The 26,715-nt window shown below is 31.5% G+C and overlaps 1 protein-coding gene across 1 annotated transcript in view; it reads left to right on the forward strand.

The window, feature by feature from the left end:
• The window catches only part of Smp_150750 (hypothetical protein), a gene marked incomplete at both ends in the record, with an annotated part of 92,703 nt that overhangs the window by 30,732 nt on the left and 35,256 nt on the right, over positions 1-26,715 (forward strand). Inside the window, 10 exons of the mRNA XM_018793250.1 lie at positions 1,140-1,268; positions 5,669-6,158; positions 7,417-7,754; positions 9,220-9,339; positions 10,368-10,488; positions 11,522-11,629; positions 12,365-12,508; positions 15,424-15,653; positions 22,708-22,811; positions 25,192-25,345. Of these exons, the coding sequence (XP_018647782.1) occupies positions 1,140-1,268; positions 5,669-6,158; positions 7,417-7,754; positions 9,220-9,339; positions 10,368-10,488; positions 11,522-11,629; positions 12,365-12,508; positions 15,424-15,653; positions 22,708-22,811; positions 25,192-25,345 (1,938 nt within the window). The remainder of the gene's footprint in view (positions 1-1,139; positions 1,269-5,668; positions 6,159-7,416; positions 7,755-9,219; positions 9,340-10,367; positions 10,489-11,521; positions 11,630-12,364; positions 12,509-15,423; positions 15,654-22,707; positions 22,812-25,191; positions 25,346-26,715) is intronic.

Here is a 26,715-nt window from a genome sequence, read left to right on the forward strand (position 1 = left end):
AAATAGAAAATGGATGTATTTAACGATATGCATGTTAGAATTATATCCATATTTATTTCAATCAAAGCATTCTTGGAATAGTAATTCTATGTCTAGAATACTTTGTAACTTAGATATGATCAATACTAAGGCATAGATAGTACCAGATCCTCGTAAAACATTCTTATGAGTAATTGTTCACAGAGTAACGGAAAACGTAATTAGAATCACTTTCGGGCTATACTCATCATTAAAAGAAATAGATCATGGTTGTATCACTATTCACCATTAGTTACTTAGTCTCGTGATTGCATTAGTAATTCTAAAACTGACCAAATTGATTTATATTAATCTTGGATATGTGAAGATTTTTCATCTATGTTTGTTATAATCATCATTAAACTGAATTATTTTTGCTAACAAATTATGGATTTCTGTTTTGTTTACTGTCCAGTCCTTTGTATCACATGTATTACATATATCTATTTCCTATAAGACTCATTACCTTCACATCTAGGTTAGTTTTTATGGCAAAAGTAGTTGGCTATTCTAAAAGTTCTAACATAATGAGTCATATTATTTCTATTAAGTTAATATCTGCTAATTTCTTATCCTGGAAATGAAAAAAAATATTTCTGAGTACCATGAGAGATGAAGCATTAAATTGTTTTCTGAAAAGTCGAAGGTCCACTTACTTATATGTTTCAATACCTAATGAAATATTGACTTAAACCTAATTTTATTTATATAGCCTTACTTTGAATTCAGCATTAACGATATCATATGAAAGATTTTAATGAACTAGAAATATGAAAATGACCTATAAAATCTTTTTATTCTGTATTTACATAGACGATTAGTCTTTTTCGGTAGATATAAATTTAAGCTAGACCACCATTGGAAACCTGGAAGCACTAGATGGCCATCTTGTCCTAGTATGGGATTCCTCAGGTTTTTAATGGTGGTCTAGCTAAGATTGACTCGTAAATTCAACTGTTAAAAAGTGTAAATTTAACTCATAATATCACTTTAATATACCTCTAATTATCTAGTCTAAAATATATTCTGGTTACAAATTGTAAACAATAAAATTATGATTTTGTTAACAACACACAATTATTTTACTTTTCTGTTTTCTGTTTCAAAATATAATTTCAAAGATTGTGATGTCGCGAGATGCTTGTTCCATGGAAGTAGATCGTATGCGAGAAGATTTATCAAGATTATATAAAGCCAATTCAAAACGTCACACACGTTTAGATCATAATAAACAAAGTGATAATCAACATGTAAGTTGTCATTAATAATGTCTAGTATCTTACTCTGATTAACATCAAATAAATGTGATAAGGTTCATTTTTCATCTTACAAAGATTGAACTTTGTTTATTTAAAACAGAATGCTTCAGACAGCTGGAGAAAAACTCCTTGAATTGTAAACTCTTTTAGTGTGACAACTCAGTACTATTCCTTTCCTTTTTTAATCAAACTACTTGTTTGAAGTTGAGGCAATTTTAGATCATGTTTTGACATTATTTAGAGATCTTTACGTCACTTATTCACTGGTTCATATCAGCCAGAATATACTTCAATCAGGTTTTGTATTTCAATTTAATCATCAAGGATTTTACTCAGTTGTCACTTTAAAATAATCAGTGTGTAATCATACTTTATTCATAGTTGAAAGCATGAGTCAACTATGAAACATACTAAATCTCCACAAAACCCCTTCTGATAATTCATACTTTATTCATTAAATAACATATTAGGGATAAGGTCTTCTGTTAATTCATCTCATGTAAATACGTTTAATGAGATAAATAATCATTTGATCTTGACTATATTAACTACTTTTAATCCAGTGATTCGAGTAAATTTTGATGCGATTATCAGTAGCGACTCATATCACTCTAGTTCGAATTGCATTGGTTAAATAGTTACTTTATATCTAACTAGATCTCACATTTTACAGTCCAATTGTGAAAGACAACATTCAAATATGCCCGATTCGATCTTCTTGATGTATCACTTTGTTACAGTTCAAAAGATTTCACTCACGTTACATCCTCTACTTCATTATGGCAGAATGCGGTATACAACTATCGGGACTTGAATGTATAGGACCTCACCCCAAAGTCACAAATCCAGAGATGGGAGAAACAAGAAAAGCGCTTATTGAGTAAGAGTCAAAAATGTATAGAAAAACGAGTTTTTTTAATTTTTAGTATAAGCTATAAGATCATTTAATCCAGACAATCCTCAAGTAGGAAAGTTATACATTTGTCCAATCTATAGCACGTCACATTCATATTCTAGAAGGTCCTATCAGGTTCTGATTGTATGGAATCTCTTCTGCTCCTTTAGAGCCGCTAGAGTGTTCGACGTGTTTTTTTGAGCGGTCCCAACAATTCCTCTTCTAAAGACTTTTTTATGCGAGCTGTGAATGACAGTTCCTCCAATTTAATGATGAAATCCTCATTTTTATTCATTTTGTCTGTTACTTATGTTTGTCCCAGGAGTATAATAATCATAATAATGGTAATAGTGATAATAATATTAATGGTCAGATCTTTCTCCTTATGTTTTTCTACTCTCTACATATTTCTATATTCATTGTGTCCTACCAAATCATTGAATGGTCAAGTTTATCTGTCCTGGTTCACTGATTTTATGTTTCCCACACACATACGCATACAAACATTTTATTTTTCTCATTTTCATTTCTGAAAATTTCTCATTTATATACAATGTTCATCATACATACAATAGTAGTATGTATGTACACGTACAAATAGATAGACTTATGGTTACTGTGACTTATTCATATAATCGACTTTACTTCTTCCAATGATAATAATACTAATAATATTACAATCAGTTATGTATATTTACCCTCTTAGTGAATACATAGATAAGATTGTATACATTTACGGATATTTTTTCCCACTTTTGCAATTGTATTTCTATGTACTTATACGATTATCATTATTATTACAAGGAATAATTAAATGAAAGTTATTACATCACCGGAATCGACCTGTGGATAATAATAATAATAACAACGATAATAATAGATTATTTCATTTGACCGGTCATTGAAAAAATCTCCTTTTTAGTGGTTCAATTATATTTTTTTTGTCAGAAGAGTGATCTTATTATTCATCGTATTTTATTTAACTTCAGTTTATCATAACCAGGGCTATAATAAAACACGAACTACTACTACTACTACATAAAAGTTAGATGGATTATCGTTTATTTATGTCGATGCACGTTTATGTGAATGTCTGTTTGTGTGTGTGTGTGCGTTAGTGATATAATCCAAAGAAGAGAGGTTAAGTGATAACTTTTGAAATGGGGGCATTAATACTTCACGCTAATGCTTTTACTTGTATTCATATAAAGATGTGTTGTGTATTATTGCATTCGTCACATATTCTGAAAATTCAAGTTGTTCAATCACATCTCTCATCACATATGAAGAAGAAAATAATTATTAGACCTATCTGATATATTTCAGTTCACGTTTGTATATTTCTAATTAATTCAGTGTGATTTGTTCTCTCATTAACCTTTATGTGTTATATTTGACTTTATCGAATAATTTTTTGTGGATATCATCTATTGAACTTTGTCCATATTTGACTTAGTATTATAGTCTTATGGATAATTAATAATTTCAGTTAACCTGTGTATTTGTGGAATTAAAATTACATAAAAAGGAAAATTCAAAATTCTTCTGTAACATTTATTTATCACCTATGATTTATTAAAGATTACATAATAAAGATGTTTATTATTAAATGGATTATGATTAATCGAACCTAATCTCACAATCTATTGATATAATCACATATTTGACCAAATTATTATGTAAGTGGTAATTTTTTATAGTTTGGCAATTTTCGTTATTCGATTTCGTCTAATTATACAGTTTACTTGTGTGTGTGTGTGTGCATTGGATTACCACCCGGGTGCCCAAACTGAAGCAGGTGTTTTTATTGGGGGGGGGGCGGAATGGTTCTCGTGTCTTTGGACTAAACGTCTAATCTACAAGACAGTGGAGCGACGTCATGAGATGTAGTCCCACTGTAACCTCTGACCAAATACACTATTAGTTCTGTTGGGAATAATATCCTTTTTTTATAATTAATGTCTACATGATACTTGTGTTTGTAATACCTATAATAATGACATAGTATATGCCTCCTGATGTTACACTTATGATAATATTTTAAATGTTTAATTCACGAAATAACTTCGGAATTATACGTCGTATACAGCATTGTATGTCTAAGAGAAGTTTGCTGTTGTTATCGTCTGTTTGTTTTGTAGAATTTTACATATTATTTAAAAAAAGGAAAATAGTCCCCCTGAAGGTATTTTCGCAGACTCATCAATATTAATGTCTCAGTTTTGTAATAAGTAGAATGAAGTTCGTCTCAGACAGACATGTTTAATATTTTTGTGACAAAATCATGTTTCGTTTAACAATATTTGATGTTGACTTTTTGAAAGTCATAAATTGTAAATCTGACAAAAGGACTTTTATAGTCTTACAAAAAAGTACCACTTATCGTACAATGTTGTTTTTAATTTTATGAGTTATTAGCCTGTATAAATTCTAATTTAACGGTTTGTAATTATGTTCAGAAGGAGTACGTTTCGTCACTAAATTATTCTTATTATTAATTTAGGTTTTATTGACTTTAAACAACTCATTTACCAGGTACAGAATAAAGTACGTACCTTTGAGCCACACTTAAAATATGAGAATTAGTAATTCTTACGATAACTCAATATTAAGTTGGAAGAAGCAGGGTTCGAATTTGAGACTATAGCTAGAAGTCGAATACCTTAACAACTGAACCACCACTTGAGTAACATTAGCTATCCATTGAAATATAGAATCTTTTAGCTTGTCAATAATGAAACCTTGGTACTTTTTTCATTCATACTTATTTTTTTAGAACATCAACCTTTTCTGTCGACTTTTTTTTCATCAGTTCTTTTGTCTTTGGGTGATGTTTGCATTAGAAAATTATTTGTATACATATATTATTTGAGAAAAGTCTTTGAGATTACACATAAATTGTAGCACCATAATGAACAATCCTATCACGGTGGGTTTTTTTTAAACAAGAAAGAGTAATATAATTTAGTCTTACAAATCCATAAAACTTTTTCTTGATCGTATTCATCGTTTTATTTAAGTCCTTATCTCCTCTATAATTTACTTCTATCTAGTTTTCTTCTTAAACAAGATTACATTTTCTCTTGGTTTATGATTATTTCTATACATTACTAAAAAGGAATCAACTTTTATTTCTTTCCATGATAAAATTGTAAGAAAAAACAATTCAGTACTCGAACAATACCTTTTCATCAATTGGAGATACGGATCATTTGTCTTTATAAATATATTATAAATACCTGTAGACCAATAAGTGTTGAATGCGCTTAACTCTTGAACATCTTCAATATTATCTATATAAAATCATGCGGAATACATCAATGTAATATTTACTAGTCATATTTTCTTAAAGTTCATTCAAATCAATAAATATGTACTGCCTGTAAGATTTTTCTTTTAAAATCTAAAATATGTTTTAAGTAATTCAACCATGTGGTGATTTCTCAAAGTAGAAAAACATCCTATCCATTTTTATTTTTCTCTTCTATTTTGATAGATCTATGGTGATTGTGTTCGACCGATGCGAAATCACATTGATTCTTTAAAGACTAGATATTCACCCGCTGGTGATGATAATGACGATTGTAGTTTTACAGAATGTCAACCTACTGTATATCAGAAAGCACAATCACATACAAATTATCATCAGTATCCTTCTGAAAGTAATAATAATAATAGTAATGATAAAAATCTCAATTTAAATCATTCACAATATAAACCACATGTACGTAGATTACTGCCGCATACTAAATCATTTGATGACCATGATGGATTCGATTTGAATGATCATCAGATTGACAATAGCAATGATAATAATGATGATTTTTGTGCAGCTGATAATAATTATGATGATCAAATGAATTATTTTTATCATTGTCAAGATTATAAACGACAAAATGAACCACCGGTTAACTTTAAAGATCATTGGCTTCCGAATGGAGGACCCGACCTTAACTGGAATAAGGATCAGAAAAATTCTATTCCTTGTAAGTATATATTATTATGTGTTCATATGTATTTAACTCATTTTCAAAACATTTCTTTTTACGTAACTACACCATGCTTGTTTTCATTCTTAAGTATTTTTATTGATAACTGATGTAAGCCATCTTTTGGATAATAACACACAGTTTGTAAGCTATAAGCTGCCGAAAACATAATTAACTGAGATTCCAAATTAGTATAAAGGGAAGCTTTCACTTTCGTTTTACATACTTTCCCCTAACTACTCACACTATCTAAGAGAACATTAATCGGGCTTGTTAAGATATTTTTATAGTTGGAGGTAAACATAGGTCTTGTTCGTGTTACACGGGGCTGTTGGTAAATAGGTCGGTCTGAAAAGACTACCACGTACAGATTAAATCATTGTACACAAAACGTCTTCATTAATACTGCAGTCATATGTTCGCTAGCAACTTACTTTGAAATAGGTTCCTGAAGTTCTAATGAGAGATCGTGACTGATGAAGTTTAGGCGTGTTGAGATTTTAACAGCTATCAACAACGATAATGAATAATCGCGCTATATCATGAATTAAATAAACTTGGATTATTGATGTATTGTTGGGTCCTAACTTAGTGTTCCGATGGTCAAGTACTAAGCCAGTCCCTGGTCGTGTGATGGTTGCACGCTGCTGAATAGTCCTATACCAGAGTGAAACAACTTTTCATTGTTCCCGGTTGGTACCCATCTACAAATGTAACCTAATATCCACAAAATATATTTATCGACTAATAACTTATTTAAAAATATCCCCTATACACAACACTATCAGATTATGCATATAAGATATTCAACCATTTTTTAAAGACACTGTATTTGGATATCTTTATTCGATCTAGGGAGTTTGTAATATCGCATAGTGTCAATCCAACTCAATTATTGAGTCTTGGTTTATAGATGAGTCTTTAAACCAATCCTATTATATATTATCAAGAAATACCTGTTGGCTTTCAAAACTTATGTATTAAGAAAATAATCTGGATTTGAGAACTATAATTTAACAGTTACGTTTATAAACTTTAGGACGATAGCTTTAAATAATTATCATGTAATTGTAATTCATTATTACTAGATTTCTTGATAGAATTACAACTGAACAATTTTGAGTTTTTGTAATAATAATAATAGTAATTATTACATTCTAGTTGGTTATTTTCTTTCAATAAAAGCTTAGATATCGTGTATCGCTAACTCTATTATCGTTTTTCTCATTGTGTTTAACGTGAAATGTTTCACTAGCTTCTTCAAATCGTCGGCCAACGTCTTTACATAAAAGTCGAGTTTTTAGTCGACGTCCAAGAACAAGATCAATACCTCGTCAACATCCAAGCAACGCTAATTTCTCGCCGTATCATAATAACACTTCTAGAAGATTTTCTCGTGGACATTCTCTGGATTATACTCATCAACATCTTAAACAATCCGTATTACGAAACTCTACAACCAGTTTACTAAATGACATAGAATATCATGATATTGATCCAACATCTGAAACTAAAGCAATTATTCATTTAACAGATGAACTATTTGGATTGCGTCAAGGTTTGAAACGAACACGTGAAGCTAATTCAGAAAGAGTGAGTATTCTCCACCTTGTTTTTAACAATACAGTTAAGATTTTTTAATGATTTGTATATGTAAGTAGGTCGTTATTTATGCTCTATTTCTTTTTTAGGAGTTTTCTCTATGTATTATTCATAAATATTGTTTGTAATTTTGCATTTGCCTAACATTTGAAAATACATATTTTAAAAAAACACAACGAATCTATGACAAACCATATACCAACTTGCCTAAAGTGTAGAGAAAAGATTAGTAAACTTTCAATTAAGATTAATGGTTTAGGTGTGTGTTCAGCGTATATCATGATTTAATTGAATGATCGAATATTAATTGCTTTAAATTCTCATATTGAAATTAACCAGGTAGTGTTTATGTCATTTTTAACATAATTATTCTTCATCTACCTGAGTTACAAATCTCCACCATCGCTCTAAATCTTTCCCTAAATGTACTAATTATTTGAAAAAAAAGGAAAAAAAGCCCCGTATAAATGAACGTTTTACAGGTAGAATCTAGTCATACGCTTATCATAATCAGTATATAACTTGAGAGAACTGAATAAACAAGAGATATTTGAGATACGCTTCGATAGAAACCAAGTATATTGATAACGTTCTGACACATCATGTAAAAATATCGATAGTAAATTTATCCTGAAGAAATTTTTTTCATATTTGTGTTTTCTTTTCTGTTTGATAAATTATGGGCTTCGTTGTTATTCTATATGATGTCAAAATCTAGCTGTTCCACGTGTATACTATTAATAATTCATGTATACATTCAACTGTTCTTTTAGAATTAATTATATCGAAATGATGTTGACAAGTTGTATTTCATAAATTTAGGACGTTTGTCAAATCCTGTGGTTGTGTTAAAAGATTCGAAAAATCCATTGATTTCTTCTGATGATGACGGGTTACACGAAGAAGTCGAAATTAATGTTCGATTCAAATATGAACAATTAGTAGAATATCAAAAAAATAATTGATTGTTTGGATCTTTTTATTGACCCTTTTAATGCTTGTAACTTAATTAGAATATTGAATCAACTCACACATGATGGATGTATGTCAAAAGAGATTGATCAATTGCTGTTCTAAACATGAATGACAAGATCCAAACAACCAATGTATATATGAATTAAAATTCACCCCATTGCAAAAGCCAGTGGCTATTTGCACTCAGTAGCTAAACAGGTAAGGCGATGGCGTTTGTAACGAGCTGTACTGGGTTTGAGTCCCTGATAGAAAATTAATTCTGAGATGAAAGTACATCCAACCACTGAGCCTCAAATGATTCAGAACGCGTGTTATATATTCACTGCTAGCCACTATCCATCTCTGCTTTAAATAATTGAAGATTATTTCCTCAAATTTAACATTATATTTTGTACTTTCCTCATTTACACTTTTCACTTTAATATGATATATAATATCGTTTATATTGGAATGTGACCCTTAATTATTTTTAATTACTTAGCTTGAAGTTGCGTTGAGACATATTTCATTGCTAGAATTGGAATTACAACGTCAAAGATGTTTAAATCATGATGCTGAAGTAGCTAGACAACGTGAAGTTGAACGTACACGATGGGAAAAGGTAATTTATTTGTTTTATTTCTCTGATTTATTCATTTATTTCAATAATCCCAAAACGATAATTGATGTAGACTAATATGAATTCATTTAATTTATGACCTCTCTTCAGCTGCTTATAGTCGTATTCTTTTTAAAGTGTAACATTCTGGTATACTACACTATGAAGTAACGGACTTTGGTGGCGGTATGAATTGGATTAATAACGATATATATATAGCCTAGAGGTTGGCGGCTGTTTGATATACATCTCTTAATCACTTTAGTCATAGAATGTTTGTTTTCAATGACCTTATAATATCCAAGTGATTAGATACCGTATGAAGTTCATGATTTGAAGTTATCGATGGAGTTGGTAAAATGTAAGTTTTCGAAATGAGTGGTATCGGAAAACTATGGTCGATTGTTCTACAATAGCTTTTTGTTTCACACACTAGATAATCATCTGTTATTGATATTTAAAACTAAGTTATCGTCTTATTTCTGTATTTGTTTTACGATAAATATTTACAGTGAAGTATTGTATTCAGGTGTTTATTCTTTTTTACGGAAGTAGGGTCTTTATTTCAATATACTTTCAAGAAGTCTTCATAAAATGTTTCATGAAACTCAATAATTGTTTTTTCCATTTTTGTTTTATCAAACAATATGTTACTGATTCACTTAGTATTGTTTGTTGGAATCTTCCCATCGATGTGTTAGGACTGCAACTAGTCAGTCTCTAATTGGCATATGTGCATACTGTGCGTATTGCCTCGATATAGCCTTAATTCACAAGTATGGTAAGCAGAGATGGTACTGGGTTCGAGTCCCAGAGTGAACATCAACTCTGAGATGCAGGTACATCCAGCTGACGAGTCCCAAATAGGACGAAACGCGTGTTCTGGATTCCACTTCTAGCCACTATCCATCTCTGCTTAATATGTTACTGAGTTTTAAATATCGTTATCTATAATAACATACTATTTCATTGTATTCCCTATTAGGTAAACATCAGTATTCTATGGGGTTATTTTTTTTAAAATGTTATAGCGTTTAGCTGCAACACTTAATGAATTAAAATATTGTCAAACAGATATTGGTAAACTACGAGAACAAGTTGATCAATTGGAATCATCTAAAAAAATTTCTGATCAATCTGAATTAAAATTAGGTTTGTTCAAGTTTTTTCTTCTCTCCCTACATCATCTATATTTTATTGATATAATCATTATTGAGAGGGTTAATTAATTATTTATAAGGCATTTTTTGTCATTATAGTTTCCATAAAAAAAGAATTTTACCTTAACATTAATTTTTAATTTAGAGAATATTCTCTATAGCCATCATATTTTATTGACTTAATGATTACCCTATATAATCCGTTTAGATTGAATTTTGTATACATTTTATGTGCACACTGCTGGGGAGTCCTATAATAAGATGAAACGGCCGTTCAAAACTTCCAGGTTTTCAATGATAGTCTAGATTAAATCGACTCATGAATTCAACTATTATAATTAATACAGTCTCCACAAACCCCTATTCTGATAATATTTATTCATTCTCATTGATATTCTGTAATTATGCGAAGTAGACAGATGCTATTATTTGAAAGACAATATTGCATAAAAATATTACATAATTTTTCTTATTGTTTATTTTCAGTAAATGGTTGTTAAGATTGTTGAATTCTATTGAAATCATGAACTGATCAATGTTAGACCATCATTTAAAACCTTGAAAACCAGGTTTTCATTGGTGTTCTTACAGTGATTGTTTCATGATTTCAGTGGAATTCAACAATCTCCACAACTCCGTACTTAAAAGTATCATGTGTTCACTAGTCACTAGCTTCCAGAGGGAATTTCCATGGTCCTAGTGAGAAGCTATGGACAGTGGGGTTCAACCGTGTCTGGTGTCAGGTAGTTACCCACTAAAGACAATGGAAGATGGTCGTGAATTATTGTGGATTGATTGAAGTTAGAAATTAACGCTTTTGGATCCCAGTTCAATGGTCTAAAAACTAAGTGTTTGAGCGAGGAATCGTAGGTGCGTACTTCTGAGGAGTCTCATACTAGGACGAAATGGCCATCCAGTTCTTCTAAGTTTCCAATTATGGTCTAACATTAATCGGTTTATGATTTCAATTTTATTGTTTATTTATTTATCATCTGTTCTACTTTTACTCCTGTTATTTTAATTAGAACGTCAACGATTAGAATTAGATCAGACTAAGGCAACATTGGATGCACAAAAAGAAGAGATAACCAATTTGAATAATCTACTCAATTCATTATTGGGTCTTAACCCAAGTAAATTTTTTTATGCATATACACATTAATCTTCGATGTTTATTGGTCTATATATTATAGCATTGTTAAATAAAGTCATGAAGTGATAGTCATAGAATGTAGCAAATTCTGGTAATAGTAAAAGTGTGTGTATTCCTAAATATAAATGATACATTCTAATTAAACAGTGTTAGTCAACTAGTCTACCACTTAGTTGTCTGGAGTATGAGAGCTAGTGAAGTAGGGTTTTACTATTGGTTTGTATGGAATATAACTTCATATTATGAATTCGCTTCACTGTCACATTCCGCTGCAAACTACTTACACACAATCTTGTGAGTAGCGTCCATTACAACACCAATGATAGATAGTCATTTGGTGAAATCATTGAATCTGTACTTTGACTTCCAGTTTGTATAAATGAATATTCATTAAGATTTTAATAAATAGCTTCACAGATAGTGTAGATTTTAAGTATATATATATGTACAAATAATATCAAACATAAATTATCCTTTTAATAATTTCAACGATCAAAATTTTAGTTTATTCATTATTTAACGAAAGTTCAATCATAAAAAAACCCTGTTTTCACTCAATTCTAGATGGTAAAAATAACATTCAATTCTAGGTATTCATGTGTTTCCAATGGAAACAATTAAATGATTCATCAGTTTTTTCTTTTGTTCACTTCCTGAAGACGCACTGGTTTTTTTTTCTCACTTTTTAATGTTTATTTATGTAATATTTTTACAGATGATGTATCTCCTAATGATCTACAACGTTTACAAGTTGGTCTACTTGACTTACACAAACATATGCAACCAGATTGTGCTAATCAATATTGTCACTACCAAAGACAGCAACATGTACCAAATTCTATTAATCCTCGTCAAACTCGTAAGTGGTGTTTTAGTTCATTTTTGCTGATTATTATTGTAACCCACTATATGCAAAAAATGTTGGCCTACTTTTTTCCTATTGATAAGAACGTAAGCTTTACTTCATTCAGAAACGGTAACACACCGGGCTAAGTATTTCTGATCTTTTTGTTACGAGTTGGAATGTCTTCTTAGTTTTTTTCGGATCCAGGATTCTAGATTTCCTTTTTAACGCATATAATGATAAGCGTAACTTAAATATTCTTACATAAATCCACTATTCTTTTTAAAAAAAATTTTAAATTTTTTTCATCTTTTTATTCGCAATATTTTTTTAAAATCAAAAATTGACACAGAGCACAGTTGTATTCTATTGGCGGCCACTTAGAAACCTCAATAAAATTCTTAACTCATAGTGTTGAATTTGATAAACATTTCGTCATTGCTCATCATTCTCAAGGTAAAGGATTAGCTAGTTGTTTATGAAATTATTGACCATTGACCTAAACCATGTTGGTATATATGGCTTAGCTGGTTGAGATATTCTCACGATAACCGTGATCAATGGTTGGAGATGTTGGGTGACATGACCTTCACTGATGAAAAGCAGTGAAATAGACCGGATTTATTTTATTCTGTAAACCTTGTTGTTTTTTCTCTGTTCAAATATTTGTGATTTAAATGTTTGTAACTAAACCATAGGATTTTCATTTTTCAATCTTTGGATTGTGTTATGACTTAATTAGTAAAAGCTAACTCTCAACTTTGGAAATGTAAATTGGTTACCTTATCATTAAAGTTTGGGTTCCTAGAGTAATGATACATAAATGCTTGCAATGTTCATATTACTGTTGTGTAGATGTAAATCATCTCTTAGAAATTTATCCATAAAGAAGTCTATTGTAGTATTTTACACGTGACTATGCAGTGATTTCTATGTATATAAATCACAAAAATGACACCTGATTACTTTTGAACTTATTTCATAATGTGTTATTTATTGGTTTACTGATGAATGATGTACCTCATTCTTTTTGTTATTGTTTTCTCTTTATTGCTGTCAATATTTTGTTTTTGAGGTCATTACAAATTTTCGGTGTCAAGATGTCATTAATCAAAGAGAAGCTTTTGTCTTTGTTTTCGTTGTCTTATATCTTTTAGACAGTGTTTATCAATTTATCTGATAGAATTGATAATTTGATCTTGTCAGTTGTCATTTATATGATAGGACCGGTGTTTTTTTCTTTCTAAAATCCAGTTCTTTGTGTGTCTAGGTGTAGTTGTGTATGATTTTGTGTAAATGAACAAGTCAGTGATGTTATCTTGTCCAAAAAAGCACAATTTTAATTTGTCTTTGCTTTATTCATTCTTTCGTTGAGTTAACGAGTGTACTCACTCAATCTGATCTCTTTATCGGTTCCAGTTAACAGTTGATGTAAACAGGGGAATACTATGTTAACTACACATTCTTATGTAAATATACTTACATTTGATCATAAATTCGACTCATAATTAACACTAAACACCAAGTGAATTTTCTTGAAGTCTTTACTTCAATCTGTAAGTTTGTGCACTTTTCATAAAAATATGGATATCTTGATTTTGCTGTGTGTTTTCATGTATTGTCATATAGGGAGACTATATATGCATGTATACAGTAGTAGACTATAAAGTTTGATCTATTCTCTGTTTGACATAACGCTTTTCTGTAGTATTTATATTCTGAATTAAGATCTTATGATTTTATAAAATGAATGAATGGGATGCTGATTAATAGATTTATCTAAAACGATAGCCAAGTGATAACTGTTTGCGAGATCAGATTATTCATGTAAGTGCCCTCCAAATCATTTTACATCCATGACAGCTTGCCAGTAGAATAGGTCTTTTATTTTCTTAAACATATTAACGCACAATCAAATATTGAACACATGAATAGACATAAACGAAAGACATTTAACAAATAAGTGATTATTAGTATTATAAGTTGTAAGATTAAATTCGATGGTGTAATTTTACTGATACAAATTTTTAGTCACATTCTTTCTTATTTTTATGTTATTTCTATAACTTGATGTACTTGTCCTATAATACTATACTGTTATACATATATTAGTAAATTTCTTGACAATAAAGGGCTCATTTGTAGACACTGATAGATTCCCAATTAAATGAACATGCATGATTTAGTAGATAGTTCGTAGTAATTTTTTGGGAATGAAGGAAATATTCTTACTATAATTCATTTTTGTATTAGTTGTTTGGATCGGCTTTCGGAGTGAACCTCAACTCTGGGATCCAGGTACGTCTAGCTGACGAGTCCTGAATTTCACTGCTAGCCGCCATCCATCTGCTTATACTCCTGATGTCGTTTTTTTTCAGACATTTTTCAAGATTAGTATGATAAAATATTTCACATGAGTTCTTTTAATAAACATACTCAACGGAGAAAATGAATTCTTGGGTAACTTCATACTTCTAATGAAGTAGCGGTGGCTAGTGAGAAGGAGATAAATACATTTGAAAACTGTGCATTGATTATTCTAATAGAGTAGATACAAGTTGGAATACAGTCAGTTTATTGTCAGCTAGTCAAAATTTAACCTCTTCTTAATTCATGAAGAAAATTTACTTCAAGATTTTATAGACAGTTAGTAAAGTGTTTTTTTTTCAGTGAATTAAATATCAAACAGTTAATATTCATGTACAACTATCTTTGTTCAAACAACCACCAGGAGATTGGATTTTTTTGTCTATCTAACAATATTGATTAATCCAAATGTCTAGCTGTTTTCCCAGTCATATTATCTAATAATTACCTAATAAATTCTATGTTAAAATCATACCATAAGACTTATTTTTGAATGTTTTTTTTTCAAAGTTTTACTTAATAAATATTTTATTTTATGTTGTTTACCATATCTATATCTATAGTTCATCGTACTCAATCTCTAATGACAGGTTTAACTGGTGTACCAGCTAATGAACGTATGAATAAAGTGGAGTGGTTAAATCCAAATAATACAGCAGCGCCTATTACTCAGTCATCTGGTGGAAATCATCAATTATATTGCAATGTACCTGAACATCATGATTTAGAAGATTGTCTTGGTCAATTACAATATAGAATTGAAGAGTTATGTGATCAGCATGAAATTACTCAGGTAGCTATTATTATTATTATTATCTTTGTCACTTTTAAGAAACAGTTGTTTATTTGTTTTATTATTTATTTTAGATCCTATATTGTTCATACTTATGGTCTTAAAGGGTTAACACTACTTTTTTTACTCTTTATTGTATAATAACTTATATGAAACTGTATCCACTACTTTGATTTCTTCTGGATAACCATAATTTGGTAATTAATTACTATTGAACTATACTACTTCATAAATTATCCAGTCTATCGACTGTTTTAACTTGATAAATTTTATGTTGCTGAATTACATTTGTAATTAATTTGGATGATGTTTGTGTTTTTCCATTGGGTTTAGTTTAAAATGAAATTATTTTTTGGTAGTCAAAATCGTTGAATGTTGTGTGTCGCTATCTTATTAAGGATTTTGAACTATGGTTTGTGAAGCTATTTTTAATTCTACAGTTTTAATACTGCGTATTTCATCAACTAATTAATGCCCTTATTCTATCTATCTAAGTTATTTGAAATAAGTGGTTTATTTGACTTTATTTCTAAAGAGAAATTTATTGATCATAACAGTGGCAATATATTTAATATTTGATGAATGCTTTTGCATATCTTGCACATTAAAACAACGTCTCAGTTTTTTCATCCAACATACACTTGTTTGTAGGAGTTTGTAATCCTTTATTGTTATTATTCGAGACTGAAATTGACCAGTCTACTATCATACGTCCATCGGTTTGCCTCAGGATATCTGTTAATTCTATTTCATCAAGAAGTTTATATTTAGTTCCACTTTCATTCTTTTTTTAAAGTTTTTTGTGTTCTTGTCTGATATGGAAGCTCTTTGAAACAAGTTCACTTGGTTCTTTCAATATGGAAAGAATACAAATCAAACTAGTTTACAATCTAACTCTGTTTAACCTTATAAGTTTTATGGTATGTTATTCAGGTCAATGAATTATGTTTTCGTTTACTGAGTTATGCAGCGAAGTTCTATTTCATTCATTGCTAAGTATTCTTCTATGATTATCGAACTACACACCAAACTCTATTAATGCAAGGTAGCTATTATATGTATATCGAATAGGTTAAACAAAGTAACTTGTAATTAACGCTGGTGTCTTGTATCAGCCACTTTGTAGCTTTTATAGGATACCCGCAATAAAGCAGCATAGAGATTATGTTTCATAGTGATCTGATTAAGTGATCCCTTACAACTTTGTCTCCACTATCATCCTTCTTTTATATGTTCGTCGTTTGTAAGTGACTCTTGATATATTAAACGTTATCTTTTTGAAAATTGCATATCTTTTGAGATTTCACATTTTTAAGAATGAAACTGTCAAAAATAAGTCTCATTTGCTGAATCTGTGTTTTTTTGCCTTATGTTCCTATTAGTATTCTCGGTATAATTCTTTTACATTTTTAAATATTTTCAATTAATGTTACATCTAACATTTTACTGTATGTGATATGACTTTTCATGAAAGCCAATATAAAGTGGCTGTATGTGGAAATGGAGAGAAAAGATAACTTCTTTCGGAATTAGTATTAACTGAAATTTATTATATTCAACAGTATCAACACCTAGTATGAATTTATTTTGTATTGCTTGTTTGAATCTTTCCACTGATGTTTAGAACTGCAATTGATCACTCTCCTATCGGCATTTGTGCATCCTGTATGGATTGCTTCGATATTGCCTTAAGTCACAAGTGATATAAGCAGATTTTTATTTATTTATTTGAACACATAAATATTGGTACAAGGAAGCACCAGATAAATATGCGCCTCACAAATCTCATTTGATTTGTCTGAGGGCTGTGATACTGTCCAGGTGCACAGACTGAAACAGGTGGTTTTTTAAGGGGTCCACACCCGGAGCCTTTGACCTGAAGGTCTAGTCCACAAGGCAGTAGAACATCGTAAGAAGATGCAGTCTCATGGTAGCCGGTGACCAATAATTGGCTCATACGCCACTTGTTCCCTCAGGATACTGGAGCCCATGTGCATCATTGGTTTGACATCAGGGTTTTCCAACTCCTCTAGGTGGATTCACCGTGTCCACCAACCCGGTTAAAGCGCCAGACATTCGCTTTTCGTCCTCTCAATTTCGTAAACAACAGTAGTGTCACGAGAAGGCAGTGATTAGGACTTCCCTGGCGGAGGCTATGTACGCGTGGCCATGTGAGAGCATTTCGAGAGGGAGAGCGGACTCTCCCCACTCTCGGCCGTACCAGGGCATTCGGGGGCGATATAAGCAGAGGTAGATGATGGCTAGCAGTGGAATCCAGGACGCGCGTTTCGCTTTATTTTGGACTTGTCAGTTAGATGTATCATCCATCTCTGCTTATATTGCCTATTATGAAGTCTTTTGCCAGGCAGCACATAGTAAAACTTGTCTTTTCTTTATAAAAGAAAAACTATACGAGACCAATTATTTAAATTGTATATATTTAATCTGGAATTCACAGTTTCTACTTTAAACATGTTTCATAAATTTACAGTGTTTACGAGAATTTCTTAATTTTAGCCGTATCGAATAGATAGAATAATATCTTCTTTTTTTTATGAAATAAAAGTAAGCATTATTTCATATATCCATAGCGTCTCCATGGTTATAATAAATGAATCAATTGATGAAAAATCAATTTATTATGAACAGATTCTTGTTTATTTTTCTCATTAATATGGATGAGTATCTGTATATTGGCTACTATAATGACACTAAAAACTGATACAATCTTAGTTAATTATTGGTTTGGAAATTTAATCGTTTCATTGCTGACTTAATATAAATCTGATTGTTTATAGTAATCAGAAAGATTACAGTATAAGACGAATTTATTGAGATCATTGATTGTCATCCGTAAAAATTAGCCCATCATTTATTCAGAGATTATGGTGTTAACTTACATTAATCGATCATTGAGCAATATGACCAATGCTATGTTTGTTTAGTTTTTACTTCCAATAAATTTCTAATGGTGGAATTCGTTCGACTCTGGCCATTACTTAGTAATCCATCAGTATAAGTGTCTCAGTCCTATAGAACGTCAGCCAAGATGTGAATAACTCAGTGGTAATTTTTCAGATTACGAGACTGATTGACTCTGGTTTAAGCCTACCAGGGAGCATCAGTTACCTAAAGATTCCTGGTACTCTTTGATAACAAATGCCTATTAGTATGAGATCAGGGTTCAGGGTATCCTGACGGCTAACTACATTTCTTTAGAAGTATTGTAATATAAAAATGCCTATTTTAAGGCCTTTTTCTGTAATCATTTGGTATGAGATTGGATGTATATTATTAATTAGCGTACAAGTTCAACGTATATAAATTTCGGAACTCTATCTACATGATGTAAATGTGTATAGTATAGTGTTTATAATAACTGAAATAAGATTTACTGTAGATGCGTTACTCAATCTATAGAGATCATCTTATTGTTATTATTCCGTTTAGCTTAATTTACTGTTCTTAGTGTTGTGTTTAGTTAATGGAATGTTTTAATGCTGAATGTGATTTCTGTAACCTTAGTAAACCAATGCGCCCTGCTGAGGAGTCCCATGGGAAGATTCAATCAAATAATACAAAGTGAATTTATGTTATGTATATATGTTAGCGCAATTTGTTTCGAACAATCTGACCACATATTTACTTGTCTAGACATTTATATATAGTTTCATGGTTGAATTCATAAGTCAACTGAAGCTAGACCACCATGTAAAACCTCCATGAAAATCTCCACAAAAACCCCTTCTGATATTCATACATAAGAAAGTAAGTAAATGTCAAAGTAGACAAACTAGAAGACAAGTAAACAAAATGAATCACGCTGTACTGAATGATAAATCAATAATATCATATTAGGTTGAAATTTACAACAGCCTGTTCTTTTGGGCATATAAAAGAGGTTTAAACTGTTGTATGACTAAACTTCGATAAATCTTCGTATTCATTTTTGTTCACTTCTGTACAACATCATAACGTTTAATTTTATATCAATTATATGTTCCTTCTTAAGTAAATGTTCAGGAAGTAAGGAAGATGGATTTGTAATATGTGCTCTTATTAAATCATTGGATGTAACCAATGCTTAAATACTTTGAATGACATGGTTGAAAGTCATTTGTGCTAAGGCTGGTGCATTCATTCCTTGTCTTCCCCCGAATTCCGAGCTTCTAAACTCCTCATAAATTTTTTTTTCCCTAATCTATATTTTCTTTTCAAGTCTTATCTTCGGTGTCTAATCCATTGTATCACCACTCATACTGTAATCACCTCTGCTGATCTGGGATTTGACCTGACAACTTCATCTCTCTGTGCTTATTGGCTAAGGCAACTCCAACTGATGTACAAACGTACAGGTTCTGCCTTGTGACTGACTGACCAACTAACTAAACCATTAGAATTCATTTGTTTTTATTACCATTTAGTTATATATTTAGTAATTGTAAATTCCTCTGAATATATAATAATTTAATCTACCACCATACTTTTGATAAACTTTATCTACTCACTACATTGCTTTATAATTATTCTGTTTTGTTTCCTATTACGTAAAAATAATCTCATTATTGATGTAAGTTGGTTCTTTATTTTTTATAAAAAGATAACAATCTATCCACCCATTTATTGTGCATATACCTTAATTTGAAAATAGTGTTATCGTAATGATTTCATCCATAGGAAAGAATTGAATAAACAAACTTTTGTGTTTGATGTCATAAATTTTTGAGGGATAAAACATTTGACTCATATATTTATCCTTTTTTTATCTTTTTTTTAAAAAAAAAATTAAAATTAACAAAAAGTTCTTATCACTATGGTGATAATAAGTTAATTACTATCCCTAATCGTAAATTCTTTATGATGATTACATTAGTTGTCATATTTTCATGAATAAACGTTGTTATAAATAAAAAAAATTATTTGTCTTGATTAATTTTGTTCATTTTTTTATTGATTTTAATTCTGTTAAATATTTTTTTTCAGAACAAATTGCGGCATAATATGAAAATACGCAGAAAATTAGAATGTCAATTAGAGGTAATTGTGTGGTACATGTCTTGTAATTGTCTTATATCACTGTAATTATATAACAAGCTTACTACGTAATAATTAGTTCGTCTTTTTTTGTTTATTGAACACGCGAATCTTCATTGTTTATCACTTATTCTGTATTCTTTTACCATAATGTATTCAGTCAGTCAGTCAGCTACAACGTAGGACCAGGCACATATATGCATCGGTCCAAGTTGCCATACCTCGTTAGCACAACAAGATGAATACTGGATTCATAGAAGTAGTTAATTTAGTGGTGGTATTATATAAAAGATGGTGTATTAATTTATTTGATCGATCGATTTACCATAGTATTGTTATGGATAAATTATTTCTGGTTCGTTAATTATTTATCACAATGATACTAGTGTAGTGAATGATAAACTCAGGTGGGGAAAACCAATTTGTTGTTCCATGTAAAATTACACAACGCTTTCATAAAATATGAAAATCATACATTAAATACATTATTTGCACATCTTCCTTCAGTTGCCCTGTTAATACGTCTTCATTCTTCCAATTTCTCTCTGTTTACCTCTCCCTTCTATTTATTTCAATCTTCTGTTGGCAGACATCTCACTTCCAATTGGTGCAACATACCACTTATATCGGTTGGCATAAGTAGCATTAACCACAGGAGGACAGTTTCGTAGATCATATCTCTTCAATTTTTGATTAATAAATACTTGCAATTTTCAGTTTGGAGTTGTGGAGGTTGTTGAATTTTATTTAAATCATGAACCGAATAATGTTAGACCCACTTTGAAAAGGTGGAAATATTAGACTGCTCAGCAGTGTGGATCCATGATCCCGCGCTCAGGATTCGAACCTAGGACCTTCAGTCTCTAGCGGACGCTCAGCCTCTAGATTGCTGAACCTAGTGAGGAGCTGTGACCAGTGGAGTTCAACTGTGTTGGGTGTTAGGCAGTAACCCACCGAAGACTATGGAAGATGGTTGCGCCGCATCGTGGACTGGTTGAAGTTAGACATTATTGCCACTGAGTAACGTCTCAGTGGTCTAGAGGTTAAGCGTTTGCGTGCGAGACCGAAGGTCCTCTGTGTATGGAATCATGGATGTACATTGCTGAACGGTACCATACTAGGACAAAACGGCCGTCCAATGCTTTCAGGTTTTCAGTGGGGGTTTAAAATTTGTCGCTTCATGGTTTCAATGAAATACTTATAAACATAGTGTTCACAAATCAACCTACAAAGATTAATCTCAGTCTGTTGTATTCTTCATCATCCAATAGAATACACAGATGAAGTGTTTTTGTAATGAATAGCAAATGATTTCTAATTGTTTACGTTTGATCCTTTGGAAATTAGTCTACTTTTTTCTTGAATCTCACTCATTATACTTCAATATTCGGAATAATGAATGTATTATTATTTACAGTCAGCTGATCACTATACAACGCCATATTTGTCATGATTATTTCCATTAGCTATCTTCCTTTTTTAAAATAATACAAATTTCAATATATATTCATTATAAAAATTTTATACAATTGATCCCTTTTATGAATTTAAATAAAGCCAGAACAATAAATAACAGAGAATAACATGAATTCATTATAGTTCGTGATCTGTCTTCGCATGTCTACAACCGTATTCTTATTAACTGGTAACTTTAGATTATGCCAAAGTATGAAGTAACGGACATTGATGATGGAAAGAATTAGAATAATTATTAGAAAAAATGTATATATAACTATTGAAAGTTGCTATGCCAATTTTTTCCACTATCAGTGTCTATTGTTACATTGTCTATTGTTACACTTTAATAAGAATACAGTTGTAAGCATCTGAAGAGAAATCATTAACTATAATGAATTCGTATTATGATGCCTTAATTATTGTTTTGGCCTCATTACATTTTCTATGTTCATTTTGAAGAATCAGATCGTTATTCATCAGCATTTTTTAGATTTTTCTAAGAGATCACTACTCTTACCTTTTTCTTCCTCCCAGTATTTTTCTTTGTTTTCTTGAATAATAGGAACAAGATTCTATTTTAAATCGATTAAAATCTGAATTAATGTCTTGTCAAGAAGACTTAAAAATTGCAAAACAAGAAGTTACACGTTTATCGTGTGAAAAGGAGTAAGTTGTAGTTGATTATATAACATTGTATGTTTTATTATTCATGGTGTCTGTTATAGATATAGATTGATATACTTTTAAGTATATTCACTGGGTTAAATGTATATGATATTACACTGGTTTGCAGATATCCGAGTCTTTTTTTTCTACTTTACCTCTTGATATTTTGAATTCGGAATTTATTGCTACAATGATAAACTGTGTAGATTATGACATTAGAGTAGCAAAATAATTTCCAGTTCTGTGTTTTATCGCGCAATGATAAATCGTAGATTTGAAATAATCTTAGTTGTAAAACGTTCGTCTATTTGATGAATTATGTCTTCTTTAATTACTATTATTTCATCTTTGAGGAATTCTTAAAACAATGTGTACTATGAGCCACTATTCTTCTGAAGGTATGACAAAGAAATGAAAAGTGACATGCTATTATATTTTATATTTAAATGAGAGAAAAAAATTTAATTTGCTTATGGCCGAAGAAATATATCTGTGTAGGTTTATACATTTTAGTAAATCTCGTCAAACAAATTAGTGGACTTGAAGGAGCTCAACAGGTTCAGGAAATTTGCTTACAGCTGATAATCGTAGTTGTTGTAACTAACTTTCAGAAAAAGTAATAATAATACAAACTACAAAGAAGATTACAATTGTATGTTATATTACAGTCATCAATAAAGTTATGTAAGTTGAACGATCTCATAGACTGCACGAACATTAAAAGTGCCATTTATTTTAACAGACACAGGGAATCAATATCCTCCTGTTTCAGTTGTCCGCCTTTACTGTCAATATTTCATTCAAATATGTCGATATAAAGATATTATTACAGTAATATATCAAGATTAGGAAGTTAGTGAATGAAATACCTCTCCATTGAGTAGATCATGAAAGGCCTGAAACTTATTGCTGAGGTCTATCTTGAATTTGTTGAGTTTGTCAGTATCCTGAAGAAAGGCCGTATTAAACTTTTGTGATGTTGTCTTCCCTGTTGTCAAGTGCTTTTTGAGTTTCAGTTTCATCTTGGCGACCAGCAAGTGATGATCTGATGCTATATCAGCTCCTCTCTTGGTTCTCATGTCCTCCATCGTCCTTCTGAAATTTGTATCGATGCAGATATGGTCGATTTGGTTCTGTGTGGTGTGATTCGATGAAGTCCATATGGTTTTGTGTATGCGTTTATGTGAGAATATTGTACCGCCTATAGCCAGTTTATTGAAGGCACATAGGTTTGCAAATCTTTCACCATTTCGTTCCTTTCTCCCAGTCCATGTCTTCCCATGATGTCTTCGTATCTGGTGTTGTCCATCCCAATTCTATCGTTTAGTTCTCACATCAGAATGGTAAAGTCCTTTGTTGGGCATTTCTCGACGATTGACTGCAGCCTATCGTAGAATCGATCTTTAGCGCTTTCATTGTAATCGTTGATAGGCTCATAGCACTGGATGACGTTGATTGTAATACCCTCTTCCTTTGTTTTGAAGGAGGCTTTGATGATCCTTGGTCCATGAGATTCTCATCCGATAAGTACATTTTGTGCTTGTTTGGACAGCATCAATGCAGCTCCTTGTGTATGAGGGGCATTTTCTTCTTCATGGCCGGAGTATAACAGCAGCTCTCCTAAAGCTAGTTTTTGCTGTCCAACCTGCGTCCAATGTGTTTCACTGATTCCAAGCACCTCCAGGTTGTATCTTTTCATTTCTTCAGCCACTTGGATAACTCTTCCGGTCTCCCACATTGTACGAACATTCCATGTGCCTAAATTAATGGTTGCCCTAGTTGTCAGAAGGGATATCAGCCTCGTGACTTCTGAAGAAGCTCGGCTTTCATCATGAGACGTCATAACTCTTCTAGATGAAGACCTTCTAACTCCCAGGAGAGAGTTTAAATGGTTTAAATAATTTTTTCTGGTTAGTGTTTTCTTAGCGAGTTAGTTTTTTACAGGATGGGGTTGCTTACACCATGCCCAATCCTCCTTCTTTATCCGGGCTTGGGTCCGTCAGTAACCCTAGAGGGGCTTCAGGTAGAGTTCATTTCCATATTAACGTGTCGTAAACTATTGAACTGTTCTCATTTGGACCCTTTTCTCTGGGCCGAAATTTTGTTGATCATGAATTTATTGAGGGTTTATGGGAATTTAAATGTATTTAAGGTGGTTAAAATGAAATATTTATTCACTGTGAATGCACAAGTTGTTACGTAATGTACGAGTTAAGCAAGAATCCTGTCCATTTATTTGTAAATTTAAATTGGTCGATCTTACTTAGTCGAGTTCGTATTCAGACTCCACGTTGTTCTTTTTTACGCTATCTATTTTGTCAGGCTTTTACTTGATCAGTTTGCTATATTCCTGAATAATCCACACTTTATATTTCTGTAGGACTGCACAAAAATCGAAACATGAGCAACTAACCGGTATAGTTACAGATCTAGCCAATCTAGAAGCTACAGTTTCCCAACGTCGTGCAGAACTCTCAACACTTGATACGAATATTCAGGATTCCGATCAACAGCTTTCAATAATTAAAGCACAAGTCAGTGGAAACTAATATTTTGAAGATCGTCGTTTTTTTTGCACACTTTTCAAATGAATAATTATTCTTTATCGTTTAAAATCCCCTTAGTTATCACTATATATCCTAAGGTTTGCACTTCTTTTTACTATTTCAGTGTGTATATGTTCTCATTGGTAATTTAGGCTAATTCTATCTTTAGTTGATCCATTTTGACTTTTAGTGAAATATGCCTTTGGTTTTGGATCACGGTAGCTAGATTCTACAACTTAGATATACGAAGTGATATTTTTTTTATTTCTATATGCTTCCAAGACACTGTCGCTCTTTCATTATAAGCATATTGTTATTTATACCTTATCAGTGAGATGATAGTTTAATAAGAATTTGGAAGAGTATTATCTCACAGCCCGCAATTAATTATCATAAGATAGTAGTCAGTATGGGGTTTTGGAGATTTTTGAACTTCATTGAAATCATGAATCGATCATAGGGGATAGTCTTTATTCAACTCATTCTTGATTGTGTTAATAAAGATGAAATGTTCTTCTCTAAAGGTAAAATCAGCAAACAACATCTATATTACTTGTGAAATATTTTTCTTTTCAGAATGAGGATTTATGGAGATTGTAGTAATTTTACTAGTTAAATACATGAATCGATTTGAACTAAGACGAATCGGCCGTCCAGTGTTTCCAGGTTTTCAGTGGTGGTCTAGCTTAAATCGACTCCTGAATTCAACTATTATAATATTTTTCCATTTAAGGAATGAAATTTTGAAGTGTTAGAATTTATAGGGAAAATGTAAAGTGAAATATTCAGAGAAATTAAGATTTCTTAATTTTTACTTTTAAACTGATCACAATGGAATCATAAAATATTGGCTTATTTTGTAATAGAGTTCAGTCCATCATAATGTTATTGGTTTTTAAGAATTTTTGTAATTTTATATAGTTGAGGTCATGAGTCAATTGGAGCTAGACCACCATGGAAAATCTGGAATCACTGGACGGCCGTTTCGTCCTATTATGGGACTCCTCAGCAGTGCGCATCCACGATCCCGCACTCACGAGATTCGAACCCAGGACCTACCAGTGTCGCGCCAGAGCACTTAACCGATAGACCATTGAGCCAGTATCCAACGGTGTTAATGTCCAACTTCAACCGATCCACGAAATTGAGCAACCATTCACCAATGTCATCAGTCAGTTGATATCTCCCAACAGACCTGGTTGAACTCCACTGGTTACTGCTTCTCACTAGAACTCCAGGAAATACCTCATGGAGCCAGTCACTAGTGAGCACATGATCATTATCAGAAGGGGTTTGGTGGAGATTTTAGTAATTTTATAGAGTTGAGATCATGAGTCAATTGAAGCTAGACCACCATC

This window comes from Schistosoma mansoni, chromosome 1, assembly GCF_000237925.1.
Source record: "Schistosoma mansoni strain Puerto Rico chromosome 1, complete genome".
Taxonomy (NCBI): Eukaryota; Metazoa; Platyhelminthes; class Trematoda; order Strigeidida; family Schistosomatidae; genus Schistosoma; species Schistosoma mansoni.